This window comes from Lampetra fluviatilis, chromosome 2 (assembly GCF_964198595.1).
Source record: "Lampetra fluviatilis chromosome 2, kcLamFluv1.1, whole genome shotgun sequence".
Classification (NCBI taxonomy): domain Eukaryota; kingdom Metazoa; phylum Chordata; class Hyperoartia; order Petromyzontiformes; family Petromyzontidae; genus Lampetra; species Lampetra fluviatilis.
The window spans coordinates 24,992,080-25,009,054 of NC_136276.1; the positions used below are offsets into that span (position 1 = coordinate 24,992,080).

Sequence of the window (16,975 nt, forward strand, 5' to 3'; positions counted from 1 at the left end):
ACGGGATGGTCTAAGTCGAAGACTAATATGCCTGACTCCATGCGCCTTAACCTTCAGCATGTGTTGGAAGCACAGGAAGCTTCCAGAGAGAATTCGGTCTTAGGGCAATCGGCAAATGAAAGGTTAAGGGGGCTACGTGTGCAGGGGACAAAGTGGACCCCGGGGGACAGAGCCTGGTTGCACTGTCCTCAGGTACCGGTGGGTCCATCCCCCAAGTTATACAAGCCATGGCGAGGCCCAGTCGATGTGATACAAGCTAACAGGCCACAATGTGTGCAGATTCAGTTCGGTCGTCGGCGATGGTTCGAACACCCGTCACGCCTCAAATAATTTATTGCGCCTCGCGTGGTCCCTTTATCCCCACTTTTCAAGGGTCGAGTGTCTGGTGTGTCCGACGAGCTGGGGCGGGCATCCGCTGAGGTTGTGCCTCAGGGAAGTTCTGTGATTCCACCCGCAGGATCAAAGCACCTGATGCCCTCGCCGTCACCGGTTGCGCCGGCCGCGGATTGACCACCAAGGGGGGAGCAACCATCGCCCACTCGTCCTCTTGCTGCCGTCAGTGATTTCCAGGAGGGGCCGTGCCCGTTAGGCCATCCTTCACTTTCCCCCAGGCCCTCCAAGGAGCTTATGCCCACCTCGCTTGGGGGCCTGGCAACGAGGACTCGTTCAAAGACTAACCGGTTCAAGTGACTTTTTCCCACCGTGTTGTTCCCCTGCGCTGCCTGCTTTTTGCAACACTCATGAGTCAGGGAATTCATTGGCTGAACCTGCTTCTTTATATGCTCGTGGGTGTTGCCACACACGCAGGCGTAGGGTCATGCTGGAGGTGGGAGTGGGTGTGAAACGGGCCTTGTATATTGCTAAATTTCCTTTGCTTTATTGTTGTTGTTGTTTTGACTCTGTGATTATTGTGCATACTGTGGTTATTTATTGTTGTTCGCTTGTCGGTTGTTCTTTATTGTTGTTGGGGGGCACACTCTTATCTTCTTTTGCAGATAGTCACAGCCGGGACAGCTGTATATTATGAAAGGGGGGGGGGTGATTTAGTGACATACTAGACGTCACTAGAGGTCAGCCACAATACCCAGTGGAAGGGGGTGCTGTGGTGGCATGGCCCTGGCAATGGTGAGAGAGAGAGAGAGAGCACGTGATGACGTGGCCTTTTGGTGAACCCTGGAGGACACGTGACCGGACGAGGTGGAAGGGGCTACTCCCAAAGGGGGTGAGAGGGACACGTGATGAGGTACCAGAGCCCTCGAGAACAATCTGGAATGGGGCGTGGCCAGGGGCGCAGCTGGGGCATTGAGTGCTGCTGAAGAGAGATGGGGCCCGCCCGCCAAGTCCTGGATCCTCGATCTTCGGGCGAGAGAGAAGTTGAGAGCCGGGCAACATGTTAGCTGGCCCGGCAGATTATATAGTGTTCCCGTGAGTGTTATGTAGCTATCCAGGGTGGTCACCACCCTTAGTCATTATCCCGTGAGTGTAGACTTACCTGTGTTGTGTTAGTGAATAAAACGTGTTGCCTCCATACTCAAGAGTGCATCTAAATAGAACCACTACATAAGCAAGGCAATTCTGGACCATATTGCACCACAGCAGCACTCACCGAGTTTGTGTATGGCAGTGTTCTTCATACATTTTCAGAGGGGGCACTTTCGCCACGAAGACATCATCAATGTGAGGGCCGCCACACATTTGAAACCATTGGGGGTTTGATGGCAGCATGATGATGATGGTTGAGGGAGGGGTGTTTTCACTCTTTGTGTATTGCCGGGGGCCTCACATCAGGGGCCGCACTCAAGGCCACCAGGGGCCGCCAGTGGCCGTGGTGGCCTTGCAATGAAGTGCATGGTTTTTCTTTTTTTACATCTAATGGCATCTCAACGTTTGTATTGCGCGCTCTGGCTGCGTTTTTTTGAACAAGCATGACTGTGCTAATGAGATCCAGAAGTTAAAAACAGGCAAGAGCTCTCTGGCTTAAGTGACTGCTTATGCTGCTGGCTAACATTGATATGGAAAGCCGAGAGGCTGTTGGACAAAATTTCATTTTTATTGAAATTACTCAAGATTGGAGTTCTGGTGTTGCCCATCATGCTCCGTGGGAATGCAAAATTAATGCGCTGGGTAATAATGGTTGTGATAAAAAAATAAGGATAACCATTTTCTTCAAACTCACTTTGCCCCTTTGAAACCTTGTAAGAGATACACCTGCCATGAATAATTATTGTGGAAGCAACTATCAAGGGCTTTTTTTCTCCAAATTTATGATTGAATTATATCTTTTAAAAAAATTATTTCACCTGAGCTGAATAATATTTAAAAACCGGAAGGCTGTAAATCTATTCTACGCAGGGCATTTAGTAAATTGCCTCAAAACAAATTGAAATAATGTCAATGGCCACTCTTGCAAAGAACCAAGTGTGCGTTATGTAGAGGGATCGTAAAACGTAAAGTACCTCTCAAAGTACATCAATTACATAGCAGTTACGGTATCACACGATCCCCCATGGTTACCGTATCAAGGTTATGCATCACTCGACAGGGCACCGCTTGACGTAGGCTCCAATCGTATCCATGGAGATCCTTGAACACACAAGTTACGGTTGCCATGATATGGCCGTACTACGAGATAAAATCTGCGGTTATGGTATCATTTGTTCAACTAACCAGCATTACATCATGGTTGTACGTATGTATGTTGAACTGCTTTCACACCGTGCGTAGCCAACCGTCCTTATTAGAAGTGTGGGGGAAGGACAACAAATGAAACACGAAAATAAGTTCTAAATAAATGAGTTTTCAATATTTGATGATTAAAAAGTGCAGCTCAACTGGGTTCCTAATATCGGAAGGAAGAGACCCACCGAGACCCACAGAGATCCAGAGAAATATATAATCATAGAGACCCACAGAGAACGTATGTATGTTGAACTTCTTTCACACTGTAAATAGACAACTGTGCCAATCGGAGGTGCGGAAGATGGACAACAAATTTGACACAAAAAGCAGTTCTAAAGAAATTAGTTTTCAATCTAGATGGTTGAAAAGTGCATAGCTCCATTGGGTTCCTAATATCAGAAGGAAGAGGTTCACCTACAGAGATCCAGAGATTCATAGACCATAGACACCCACAGAGACCCACAGAAACCCATAGATACCCATACTCATACATATGTATGTTGAACTTCTTTCTCACCCTACGCAGCCAACCGGGCTAATCGGAGGTGTGGGAGAAGGACAACAAACTAAACACAAAATAAGCTCTAAAGAAGTGGGTTTTTAATCTAAATGGAAAAGTGGATAGCTCGAGATGTGTGTATTATGTTGAACTTTTTTTGCACCGTACGTAGCCAACCGTGCTAATCGGAGGTGCCGTTGCTGTGGAATATAATTTTATTTTTTGGAAAAACATTGGAATAACTCAGTATTAAAGTTGTATATCAATAAATATCATCTCTAAAATGTATGTAAATGTTTTAGAACTTTACTGACAGCATGGCAGTTATATGACATAAAAAACTTTGTAGAACAGTTCATTGTTGAATTAGTTTAGTGTAACTGACAGCATGTGCATTAAAAGCACTATAGATCGCAATTACTATAAGGCTCATGGCAGGCTTACATTGAGTGAAGTGCAGTTTAAGAACGTTTAGGTATATTCCCTTTTACAGAAAGACACAAAACAGGATAAAATTGCGACACACAATTGCAAAGTTACGGCATATGATATATGTATGTATATCGAAGTTTCTTTCCCACCGTACATAGGCAACCATGCGAATCGGAGGTGCGGGGGAAGGACAACAAACTAAACACAAAAAGCACTTTCCAAGAAATGAGTTTTCAACCTAGATTATTTCAAAGTGCATAGCTCCAGTGGCTTCCAATATCAGAAGGAAGAGTGTTCCAGACGGTCGCGGGAGCGCATCTGAAAGCGCCACGTTATGCAGTGACCATCGCCTTTGTTCGATGGCCGAGCCAAAAAAAAAACAATATTACGACAATCGTCATGTCGTAAAACATTATATCGCGGCTGCCCCCAGAGCGACGCCCCACCCCCTCGTCAGTCCCAGTACGGCTGTGGGAGATGCGCGTGTGCGGGCGCGTGCGCACCGTACCGCTGAACGTGATGTTGAAGCCCTCGTAGGACATGGAGAAGTCGGAGACGAAGCGCAGCTGGGCCTGGTAGTTGCCGAGCGTCCCGGCGCTGAGAGGCGGCGGGAGTGCGGCGCCCGTGATCCGCGCCAGGGGGGACGCGAAGCTGCCACTCTCCGTCACCAGCAGGTAGTCGTGCTGGCTCTCCAGGTGCAATGTGTGGAACGTGAACTTGACCCCTGGCGGAGAGAGCGACGCGGCAGATCGAATGGGCAGCATGGCCACGGTGGCAGTGATGCAGTGGTAACGCCTGTGCTCACGTCAAGAAGGACCCGGGTTCGATTCCCGACTCGGGCACCTCTCCGTGTGTAGTCCCCCTGTTCTGCATGGGATTCTTCTGGGTTCTCGGGTGTTTTGTTGTTGTAACTTTATGACCCACCCCTACCGGACATCTGTGACAAAAAAGAGCTTCATAGCTCATCGGAGTTCTCCAGGATAAATACTTGAGACTCAACTGGATTTTACTGGGTAAAGAAAGGAAAACGGTCAAACAATCGTTCATTGGACATCTTACGACCATATATGATGACATGAGGAATTTCTGCATGATTTTCTGTACATAAAAGCAACGTAGCTCGAATATTCATAATGCATTGCTATATATTATGCACACTTTAATAATTGTAAGAAAAGAAAATAACATTTTTACTGAGCCGGTCGGCTACTTCCTGCAAGCAGTGGTAAATGTTGTCTGTCCGTGAGGCATATACAGTAGTTTCCATAGACACTTCTCCTGCTTTCCTAAAAACTACTGGCGTTAATGAGATGTTAACTACCTCGCCTGGTATGCAGGAGGTCGTGGGTTTGATCCCGACCACTGACGCCTGCTGTATATTTGGAGTTTGCATGCTCTCCCCGTGGTTGCGTGGACTTGTCTCAGGGTCTTCCGGTATTTCCCTCCACAACTACATTCAACGTGCGTTCAGAGTATTTGGCCGCTGTAAATGTCCACGTGGTGAGCCACTTCGGTAGGCTATCATTTGTGATGGCTAGGTCACGTCTAAAAAAGTACATAGCTCAGTGGGGCCTTACCTGCTAAAATAAAAAAAAAAGTTTTTGTTAGCTTTAGTAAAAAGTACCCAGTATCATATCGTTCTCGTGCAAGCTTGGCTCGACAGCACCTCTTTTAAAACGTGTTTAACGTAACCTTCCATTCAACAGTGGCCTTCACCACAGTGGAATTGGTGCACGCAGGTGCGGTGGTGCGCGGGAGCTGGGAGGCGATCGCGGCACCGCCGCTGGGAATGGGAACCCCCGTTGCGGCGAGCCCCAATTACCGCAGCGATGCGCAATGACGGGGTTCCCATGCGTTGTCCACGCTCGGTCCGTGACCACTTCAGCACGCAAGGTGGATGCTGCCGGCGCGGTCGTTGGAAACGACTGTGGAAGTTTCTTAAATCTCCCCGCGCCAGTTCCTCTGTCCACCCAGCGGCGTTTGTTTATTTAATTTTACCAGGTAGGGCCCACTGGGCTATATAGCTCTCTTTCAAAGCGACCTGGTCACACACGATGGCTCAACGAAGCGGCTTATCATGTGGAAATTTGGAGCAGCCAAATACTCTGAACGCGTGACGTTGATTCGAAGTGTGGAGGGAAAAACTGGAGGACCCGGAGAAAAATCCACGCGACCACGAAGAGAGAGACGTGCAAACTCCAAATATACAGCAGGCGTCAGGGTCAGGATTGAAGCCACAACCTCCTCCATACTAGCTTTGCATGGGCAACCGCAGCAAGTCGATCGGCATTTTCCCTGTGGTGGAGTAAAGTGGGGGTATTCACACTTCCACCAAGATGTGTAGCCAGCGGAGAAGAGTAGGGCACAATAACCACTGGCGGGGCTCTCTAGAGCTCCCTCAAGTGGAGGGCCTTCCGCAAGCAGTGTCATGAGTGGGCAATTGCAGGGCTGCGCCTTTGCCTTTGAAATTAAAAATGGAGGCTATCTCAATGGATTTGGCCTGGATACTTACAAAATCACATTCCATCAATCATCATCATCACAATCCATGGGCAGATAGCCCATACGTGTCCACTGTATATTTCATCATTTATTTCCACTTTCTTCTGTCTTGTGCTAATACTATGCTCAAGTAGAGGCCACATCTTTCTGGCACCAAACACTTATGTCGTCGTCGTCCAGCCGTTCCCTGTGAGGTCTTCCTCTCTTCTCGGTTCCTTCCATGGCTCCGAACAACAACACACTTTTAATGTCCATGTTGTTGTCCATCCTACATGTGTGTTCAAAATTGGGACACATTGATTGCATCAATGTCTCCTTGAAATGCAGCTCAAATAAGATGCATAGCCCGCTGCAAGTACACCTTCATTGGAAAAGCATCAATTGTTGGCGAGATTTTATTCATATCTCAATTCTTGACGGGAACACGGTATTTTTCGCAAACAGCCCAAAACCCCCAGGTTTGCCGGTGCAGTCGCCCATAATTCATGAGACTTGTGCCATCGGCTCAACCTTCATTGCCGCGCTTTATGCGTTACGACGATGGCGTCGTCGTCAAGTGCCAGTACTCGTGCACAGAGAGAGTCGGCATGACCTTGCGGGCTGCACGGCGCGGTGCCCGCTGGGTCACCAGAGGCAGCAGGGACGTCGTGCCCACGGCGGTACCAAGCGCTGCTGCTGGGGCCACTCGGCTGCGATGGCAGAGCAATTATGTGCAATCGGCTTCGAGGAGCTTCCCATATATTCCATTAAAACTTGCCAAGAAAAGTAAACATTTACACAGGTGAGCTTCTATTTGAGTTGAGTTTTTTTAAAATATAAAGGCGAAACGGTACGCCTGATAAAACAGTGCAGCTTACGACTCTCGCGATTACAGTGCACATAACACAGAGTCTACATCATTTCTTAATCTGTGTTCCTTTATAATTGCAAAGCTGAGGGAGAATAAATAATACAACTTAATCCATTACTAACGTAGTGCACGTACTTAAGTTTCCCATACGCTACTATTTTCCTTTTTAATAAATTATAATGCAGTAATGTGCTACGCAATCGAAATAAACCGCAGTGAAACTCCAAAAATTTAGTAAATCCTAAACTTTCCGACACCCCCAATGGCTCCATGGCAATGTCTAAACCACCCCACCTCGAGTTCGCCACCCCTGCCCCCCTACCCCACCCCACCGGCCCCCTTCCGCCCCCCCCCGCGCAGTCACAATCCCACATCACGTGGTCACAATCCCACATCACGTGGTCACAATCCCACACCACGTGGGGTGACAATCCCACATCACGTGGTGACAATCCCACATCACGTGGTCACAATCCCACACCACGTGGTCACAATCCCACATCACGTGGTGACAATCCCACATCACGTGGGGTGACAATCCCACATCACGTGGGGTGACAATCCCACATCACGTGGTCACAATCCCACACCACGTGGTGACAATCCCACACCACGTGGTGACAATCCCACATCACGTGGGGTGACAATCCCACATCACGTGGGGTGACAATCCCACATCACGTGGGGTGACAATCCCACATCACGTGGTCACAATCCCACACCACGTGGTCACAATCCCACACCACGTGGTGACAATCCCACATCACGTGGGGTGACAATCCCACATCACGTGGGGTGACAATCCCACATCACGTGGTCACAATCCCACACCACGTGGTGACAATCCCACATCACGTGGGGTGACAATCCCACATCACGTGGGGTGACAATCCCACATCACGTGGTCACAATCCCACACCACGTGGTCACAATCCCACACCACGTGGTGACAATCCCACATCACGTGGGGTGACAATCCCACATCACGTGGGGTGACAATCCGACATCACGTGGTCACAATCCCACACCACGTGGTGACAATCCCACATCACGTGGGGTGACAATCCCACATCACGTGGGGTGACAATCCCACACCACGTGGTCACAATCCCACACCACGTGGTGACAATCCCACATCACGTGGTGACAATCCCACATCACGTGGTCACAATCCCACACCACGTGGTGACAATCCCACATCACGTGGGGTGACAATCCCACATCACGTGGTCACAATCCCACACCACGTGGTGACAATCCCACACCACGTGGGGGTGACAATCCCACATCACGTGGTGACAATCCCAAATCACGCGAAATTCACGGATTTTTTTGGGCGCCGCGAAACGATCTCTGCCCAGAATTCGCGAGACACCACGAGGGAAATTATGATTTTGTTTGCAAGCGGTGCGGGACGGGTGTCTTTGAAGCCGCTGCTCAGGTGTGCACGTGTGCGGCACAGGTGGCGTTCACGCTGCCCCTGTGATCTGCCGGATCTCTATTTCAGCGTCTCCACGTGCGCGTTAAGTTGCATCTCTGTGCGAAGTACGTGCCGCCACGTGCTTGAACACAGCAGCCACGTTCCAATCACTCTCTCTCGGTGTGTGTGACTTCAACGCACATGCCACCCGCAGAAGGTGCCGTGAACTCACGCTGCGATGTGGAGTTTTTTGTTTCTTTTAACTCATAAAACTTTCAGATACTTTTGGAGTCAACCTGAAATAAAAAAAGAAAAAAAATTCCGTGATCTTTAGCCGTAAATGTTAGGAGTTATTACAACCGCAGATTTTATTGGAGTTCCATTGTGCTACATTACAAACACACAGATGGATAACGTGGTTCAGCGACAGCGTGTTTTGCCATTTGTTGCAGAAGTTCGTGGTTTCGATCCACGACCTGCTTGACCGGTAACAATACGCGCCATTGGGGAAAAGATCGCAACATCACCGTCGACTGTGAAACGTCGCACGATCCCGAAAGAAGAGGCTTGAGACTCGGTGACACTTTGTTCAATAAGAAAATATAACTAATAAAAAAACTGATAAAATGGCATCAAAGCCAGTGGCTCGAATGGAATCAGGATTAAATACTGTACATACACCTCATTGATTTATTTTTGTTCTCAACATCATGTGCTTCAGTGCAGACTGAGTATTAACATCAGCATCGCTCTTAATCACTGTGAGATCGTTCTCATTTAGGGCCTGCATTATTAGATAGGCCCTGCCAATTCGAGTCCAACCCTCTTGCTTTGTACGGATTATTCCCATCGTCAGAGCATCCACACACAAAAAAGTTAACAAACGTTAAACCGACAGGATAACGTTTTTCCTTTTGTAATGGCTAACAGGAGTTGTAAAAAAAACACATTCCGTTGTCTATGATTTCTGACGGACAGAAATTATATTAAAGTTTAGTCTTTAGGAATAAAAAGACGTAAGGATCAACAAAAACTGCAACTTTTTCCCCCAATACTTTTCACGAATTGCTGCTGCAGCCACATACGTTGCGTGGCAAATTGGCGGCGTAATCAAAATATGGAAAACGTGACGGTGCTTCTGTTACATTTTAAATGTCGGAAATGTCACGATAGACTCGTCTCGCTCTTTCGTGGATTTGTCCAGGGTAAGAGTGCAGCCGGGGGCTGAGGGCCCTTTCCGCGTGAAGGCTGAATGAGTGCTCACTGCACGCACGCATCGCGGACAGGCACGTGCAATTCTTTCTTTGTCACGACGCCACGACTCCACAAAATTGTTAACCATCGTCAAGTTTCCCATTTGGCGGCGTCGCGCTCGGGGAGTTAACGTCGTTGCCGAAGTCCCCTGTCCCCATCTTTCACCCCCCCCCCCACCTTTCTTCGCATGGGTTCCGTCTTCCGTGAATTGGGATGCGACCCGCACGTGGGCAGTGGGGGGGGGGGGGGCTTGTGGTTTTTTTGTTGTTTACGATGAAAACTCAAAAAGTTGTACCGACGTTCCAAGTGGCCGTTGACGAAAGCAAACATTCCTCGGGGGGCCAAAAACACGGCGGGGAAAAACGATGAGCGCGCTATCAGTTTCCAACGCCCACCTCGGGTGAAGAGTTGCTGAGGGTCGAGTGGGGACAACGGTGACGAAACGAAGAGCAGATTGGAGTGCTTCTGGAAATGAAAACCTAATCTTGAATATCAACGTGGCAAGGTGTTAGGAGAGGAAGTATCTCATGAGTATAACCTTGTATTGGCGTTATGGATTCAGCACCGGGAGCATTAACACAGACAATGGAACAAGCTCAAAAACGTGCAAAGAAGGTTGGAGAGGTGCCCACTTCGAATGACAGTGGGAGAGGAAGAGGAAACGTTCAATTGGAGAGCACGTGCAAATTATAGATATGGTATTGATGCATCGCACTCAATTCCATAATTATGCATCAATATTGATGCATAATTCAAAATTGATGCATAATTCCATCAATATATATTTTTAAACAGCATAGCGAGCTTTAGCAGGACACGTTCTGGAGAGGGACCTTCTGGCAGTCGAGACGAACCACAAAGTGGTAGCCAACGGAGGAGGGAACTCATCCAAGAGGACGTCCACCCCAGAACGCGGAATGATAACACACTCGGCTTGTGTGCACCAACTCTAGGGCAGTGGTTCTCAACCGGGGGTTACGTGGGCCCTTGGGGTACACGTGGCAATGTCCCAGGGGGGTACGTGAGGTGATTTATAAACGTGTTAAAATATATCATACGTGAGAGTCATTGGTGAATAATTATGTAGGAATGCGCCAATATAAAATAAACGATGTCAAAATGTAAATCCACATGGTAAACGAGAATGATATGGAAGACCTTTCTAAACTCTTTGATCGTAAGCAATGTGGTTTCAAGAATAACCAGCGAGCACAAACAAATGACATTACGCATGCTGAGCATCAATTGAATTACATTTTGATTCGCTTGCAGTTGTAAGAAGTGTTTGGGATACCTCACAAAACGGACAATTGCTTGAACAATATTGATGTTCATTATTCATACATTTCTAGAACCATGTTGGGTCAGGGAAGGAGGTGGGGGGGGGGTACTCGGCTGAAACTAAATTCAACAACATACTCTTTGGTTCTTTCGGTCAAGTCACGTAGGTATAAATAAAATAAATCACGACGTTTCGGGCGCTTGTGTTGCGCCCGAAACGTCGTAATTTATTTTATTTTCTACCTACGTGACTTTACCGAAAGAACCAAAGAGTATGGATTCCTGCAGTCATTTGTTTGTGCTCGCTGGTTAGGGGGTCACGGCCCTCGGGCCCCCAGTGGCCGCAGCTCCAGGCGTCTCGAGATCCACTCCTCTCCAGCCGCGTCGCACCAACGTCTCTCCGTGTCGTCCTTTTTGTCAGAATCCAAAGTCTCTCCCTATTTCTCTCTCTTTTTGTATTCCCCCCGTGCCTCTGAATGCGCTCCTTAAGCTCGACGATGTGCTCGTGGCAAATGTTATTGATGGATGGATTGTCGCATGGCGACACCGCGGGAGATGGCACCGGCTTGGGAAGGCCTTCGTCCAGCAGTGGACAGATCGCAGAGTGAGCAATCTCTGTGTCCATCAAATCTCCACTTTCGTTCTCGCGTCCATTACATTATTCTGCCATTTTATATAATTCTGCACTCGTATAGCTCTATTAGTTATATATTAATATACGCACGCATAGTAGCGTACGTATGAAACCTTTTAAAATGCGGACTGTGTTACCTTCCCACGGACGTTACGTACGTGAAGCTCGTAAAGGGCGTTCATTTGTTACCCCGAACAGGACCAACCCAACAATCGCTCCTCCGTCACCCACTCCCCGCCGTGGCTCGTCTTGTTACGTGTCCTTTAACAGATGCCCAGAGACATCTCATTGTATTTTGAAATGTCCATTGATCGCACTCAGTACGCGGTTAGTTGGTCTTTCATCCCGGCCACAATGCTTTTAATAACAGACTGGAAGGAAAGAAAAAATGCTTTCCTTGTCTTTCTTTTATGTTTCACCTTCAAGGTCTCGGAATAAACACATTTGTTATTTTCACCTGCTATTTTCTTGTCGTCACCGTCTCCATTATGTGTAAATAATTCACATCTGCAGCTCGAGAGACAATTCCGATATTGTGGAAGCAGCAAGCCGTGAAACCACGAGCCCCCCCCGTTCGATAGCCCCCCGTCCACCCCGACCCACGTGGTCGAGCCCCCACCGACGTCCCGACCCCCTCCCCCCCCATAACAGTTCAATGTTTCTCTGTATATCCTGCCTCCTTAATGACCTTTGCTAAACGGCCCTTGACGAGCGTTTCCCAGGCCCCTGCGTGCACCTCCAAGGCCGCGCAGATGGCGCGGAGGAGCCCGATCCATACGCGGGGCACATTTTGCTTCTTTGCGGACATTTCACGGAAACGGCTCTGGTTAGGGGTTGTCAATGATTTGCTGCTGATGCAGGCAGGCCTAGCATTATTGTCCTTTTGGACCTGAGTGCTGCCTTTGACACTATTGATCATTGCATTTTGCTCGTGCATTTGGAAGGCTATATGGGGGTTGCGGGAAGTGTTTTGCGCTGGTCTACTTCCTACCTACCTGAGGGTAAGCAATTTCTCAGCCTGGGAAGGATAAATTCAGACACATATTGTGTTCCTTTTGATATCCCCCAGGATTCAGCCCTTGGCCCACTTTGGCTCTGCACATATTTGGCCCCACTTGACCATATCACACGCCAACTTGAACTTTGTTTAAATTCATGTTCTCGGTTCTTTCGGTAAAGTCACGTAGACGAGAAATAATAAAATAATAAAAATAAAACATAATAAAATAATTCTCACGACGTTTCGGCCACAACGCAAGCAGCCGTCCTCAGGTGAAGAACAGGTCTGTTGGAAAGACAGCGTCTGAATAAGCACCACCACGCTTGGCAGCGTATATTTAAGCTGGGTTGGAGGGGGAAGGGCGCCTTGACAAAGGAATTTGCATATCATGAGGAATTTAGCATATTTATGGGAAAGGCAGATATGGGATTAGTCACTACTTGTGGAATGCGTAGGAGGTGGGGGGGGGGTTTCAAAGTCATATTATGCCCGTGCATTATGCAGGATGAGCAGCATCAAAGGGAGGGAGTAGGGTTAGCAGTAATAAAGGGAAGGAAATTTGATAGTAAGGAGCTGCAGCAGCTAAACCACCCCGTAAAAATAAACTAAAATATAAACTACATCAGTATCATCAAAATACTAAATATACTCTCCAATAAGCTGAGCTACTAACAGTAAGTCATACATTACAATTCTATGTCGCAAAAAATATAATATGCCTCCAGCTAAACTTTTTTCCCTTACATCACACGGGTCTACCCCGTACTATATGCTGCCATAGACAAACCCAGCATTAAATTATATACTGCATTACTATACACCACCTTAGACTATACATTGTAATATTACACTATGTATTATTCTACCCACCCTACTGTATACCACACTGCTGTATATTCACTATACAATTACGATACTATATATTACATTATATTAAACATTACACTTTTATACTATTTATTATTATACAATCTGCTATACACTATACCATTGACCGTCGCGTGAAAGGTACTAGGAGGAAGCAACGAAATATGTGAATGGGAGAGTGGTGATAAGAGACTTGCAGCGGAGCAAAGAATCCATTCCCTGCGGAGAATAAAAAATATATAGTCAATGCCAGTGAGTGGACTGCGGTCTGAAAGTCACCGTAAACGTGAACACAATCAGTTAAGATCCGAAATGGTTTATTACGTTCTTCCAATGATTGGCTGCTTGCGTTGTGGCCGAAACGTCGTGAGAATTATTTAATTGTTTTATTTTTATTATTTTATTATTTCCCTTCTACGTTACTTTACCGAAAGAACCAAGAAGATGAATCCCTGCAGTCACGAAAGCTTTAAATCGAAATTTGTTTAAATTGTTATGCCGATGCCACTCAGATTCACATTAACGTTGAATCCTCCCTCAATGCAGCAGCATCTCGCGAGTCATCTTCTATTGCGGCCATTAAGGTTAGGATGCAGTCTAACTTGCTTAAGTTAAACGCTGATAAGACAGAGGTGCTGCTTGTTGGGTCCCGTCATCGATTGCCTAAGGCTGGCTCGGCCAGTGTGTTAGTTCATGGCCACTATGTCGGTGCTGCTCAGACAGCTCGTAACCTTGGTGTCATCCTTGATCCCTCACTAACCTTCGAAGCGCACATTAACAAGGGCATTAGGGCTGCCTTCTTTCACCTCAGAAATATCGCCAGTTTGCGCCCCGTTCTCTCGTTATCGGACCTCAAGAAGCTGGTTCGCGCATTTGTATTTTCACGCATCGATTTTTCGCAACGCATCATTATTATCCGGCACGTGCAGAATGCAGCTTGCCAGAGTTTCTTGCTTCAACACCAGTTGCTGTGAACACATTACCTCTGCAGTCTGCACTGGTCGGGTTCCGTGTGAAATTCAAGATCATTCTTCTCACCTACAGAGGACCCCAACAACGTCTCCCCCTCTTATATCGGTTAACGTTTGGCCTCCCATCGTGACCCCATGGGTTAGACTTAACGGTAACATTTTGACTAACGGCACGTTTACGTTATGCATGTGTAGTGGTGGTGTTGACGTGCGCCGACAGTGATGGATCACGGGGCGGCGCGGGGTGCGGGGTTGGGCACGCATGTGGGCGTGGTGTGGACGCGCGCGCCGGGAGTGAGGGAGTACGGGGCGGCGCAGCGTGTGGGATTGTGCGCGCTGACACGAGGTGAGAAAGAGGATCGTGGGCAGCGCGCAGTGATTGGTCAAATGGGATGGGTGCTCTCAGCGACGTCCGCAGGATGGACATAAAGGAGGACGCGCGGGAGCACTCGGGGTTGTTAACCAGTTGAAGATTGAAGACGGAGTTGAAGAAGTAGTGCCCTGAGACCCCTAGTTCCGCTGTCCTTGTCAGGACTGTGTGGCTCGGAGGCGAGACTGTGGGACCCGTGGTCCGACGCCCATGTGGGTCGGGACTGTGGGACCCAGAGTCGAGACGGACACCCCGGCTGGGTGTGTTCCGAGAGGCTACGGGGCGTAAGAGCCCGTGTTGGTGTAGCCAGGAGAACCGTGTGGGTTAGGCTGGTGTTAGCCACCCGTGTAACTAAGTGGGTGTTGGTCACCCGAGTAACTATAGCTGGTGTTAGTCACCCGTGTAACTATAGTTGGTGAAATAAAAGAGTGTGCTACCCGTGAAGTCGTCTCCCGCCGAGTTACTACATTATACATGCAAGGCGCCAATGGGCCATGCCCTCGGCCAATCATCGACGCCCATTCATGAGCGTTAAGAGCTCGACTGGCTTTGTGTAATATTCTTTGGTTCTTTCGGTAAAGTCACGTAGATAGAAAAAAAATATCACGTCGTTTCGATCGTAACACAAGCGGTCGTCATCAGGAAAAGGGGTTATCCTCTAAAGGCAAACTGTTTACGTAGCCCAAGTGTATCAGCAGCATCAGCAGCATTGGCGGGGCAGCAATGCCAATGCAGCAGCAATGGCAATGCAGCAGCAATGCCAATGCAGCAGCAATGCCAATGCAGCAGCAATGCCAATGCAGCAACAATGGCAATGCAGTAGCAATGCCAATGCAGCAGCAATGCCAATGCAGCAAAGGGCCGTCAGGAAATCACTGCACCCCGCTCCACACACCACACTGTTTAAATCATGACGTTTTCTGTTTTGGCAGTGGGGAAAAAACATCTCTCTTGCAGACTCCTGTAATTCCTATTTTCGATTAACAGTTATTCCGCTTAACAGTAGCTTTCATGGAACATATTAAAAACGTTAACCGAGGGGCAAGCTGTACCTCCTCATGCCGGTTGTTTAGGGAAGGCGAAGCCACCAGAGTGTCGTGTACGAGTCAACGTAACAAAGGGACATTACAATACCTGTCAAGCCATACGGTTTACCCGTATTCTTGTACAGGGAAATTGAGTAAAACATGTTTGTGTCTATTTGTTTGTGTTTCTCCCTCGTGATGGGACTTTGTAGGATGAGATTTCTAAGGGGCACGGGGTGACCAACAAAGTCTGAATTGGTCTGTAATAAGGTAGGCCACTGATAAGGGGTTGACAGGTATGCATCGCGGCCACGGCTGGTAATGAATCTGCGTCCCATCATCGCCTCATTCCCTACACCAGGTGGCAACTGCTGCACAGCTAGCCGTGCTCTGCCTCCCACTTGCGCTGCGGCTGGCTGGCACTCCAGCTCCAATGTACAAACACCGCCCTTGTCCTCCAACGTCTGCGGATCCAGCCTCTACCTCCCTATTTTACCTCTGAGTGGTTTATATTTCTCTCTCTCCCTCGATCTATTATGTGCCTGTTTTTGAGCGTTACATCCACCCGTCCTCATATCTCGTTACGCCGCACCATCCCGAATTCACCCGAGGTCTCCCTCTCCTTCGTATGTCCTGCACCGGAGTGCATCTCCACAGTCCGTCTCATTGCGTCTTTTGTCTCATCACAACAAGTGCCCGAACCATCCAAGTGTCTCCTCCGTGACCTTCTCAAGAATATTAAGAATTCTAGTAACCCCTGAGAAGGGGTTGTCGTGACGAGACAACATATGCAATGAGGGGTTACTAACATCAGGGGTTACAAATATTCTCAAATCCGTGGCATTCATTTTCTTATGCGCTACGAATAAAATAATGCAAACAATTTGACCGTGGATAAAAAAAAACTGAATCCATTTATTTTAGTACAATGCGCCAGAAATCAAACGCATGAAACCTATGTCAAGATCAGTCAGTCACTGTTTAGAACTGATAATAAAAAAACAAATGAGGTCTTTAAGTTACGTCATCTCACCTGGCATTTTTTCACGTCACGTTTGCCTTCGAGCAGCAAGAATGTGATACAACAGTGGAGCTACCGTTTGAGAGATGCCATTATAAACTCCGCGTTCCTTACGAAGAGACTACTCTTTGGCTGTGAGCAACGCATGAATAGAGGGGTCCCTTAACAGA

General features: G+C 47.9%; 1 protein-coding gene across 4 annotated transcripts in view; it reads right to left on the reverse strand.

Annotated features, from left to right (window-relative positions):
* Positions 1 to 16,975, reverse strand: part of LOC144944586 (CUB and sushi domain-containing protein 1-like) — a 785,462-nt gene that overhangs the window by 195,747 nt on the left and 572,740 nt on the right. For all 4 annotated transcript variants that reach the window (XM_078872870.1, XM_078872887.1, XM_078872877.1 and 1 more), the window contains exon 20: positions 4,119 to 4,334. In XM_078872870.1, coding sequence (XP_078728996.1) covers positions 4,119 to 4,334 — 216 coding nt within the window. The remainder of the gene's footprint in view (positions 1 to 4,118; positions 4,335 to 16,975) is intronic.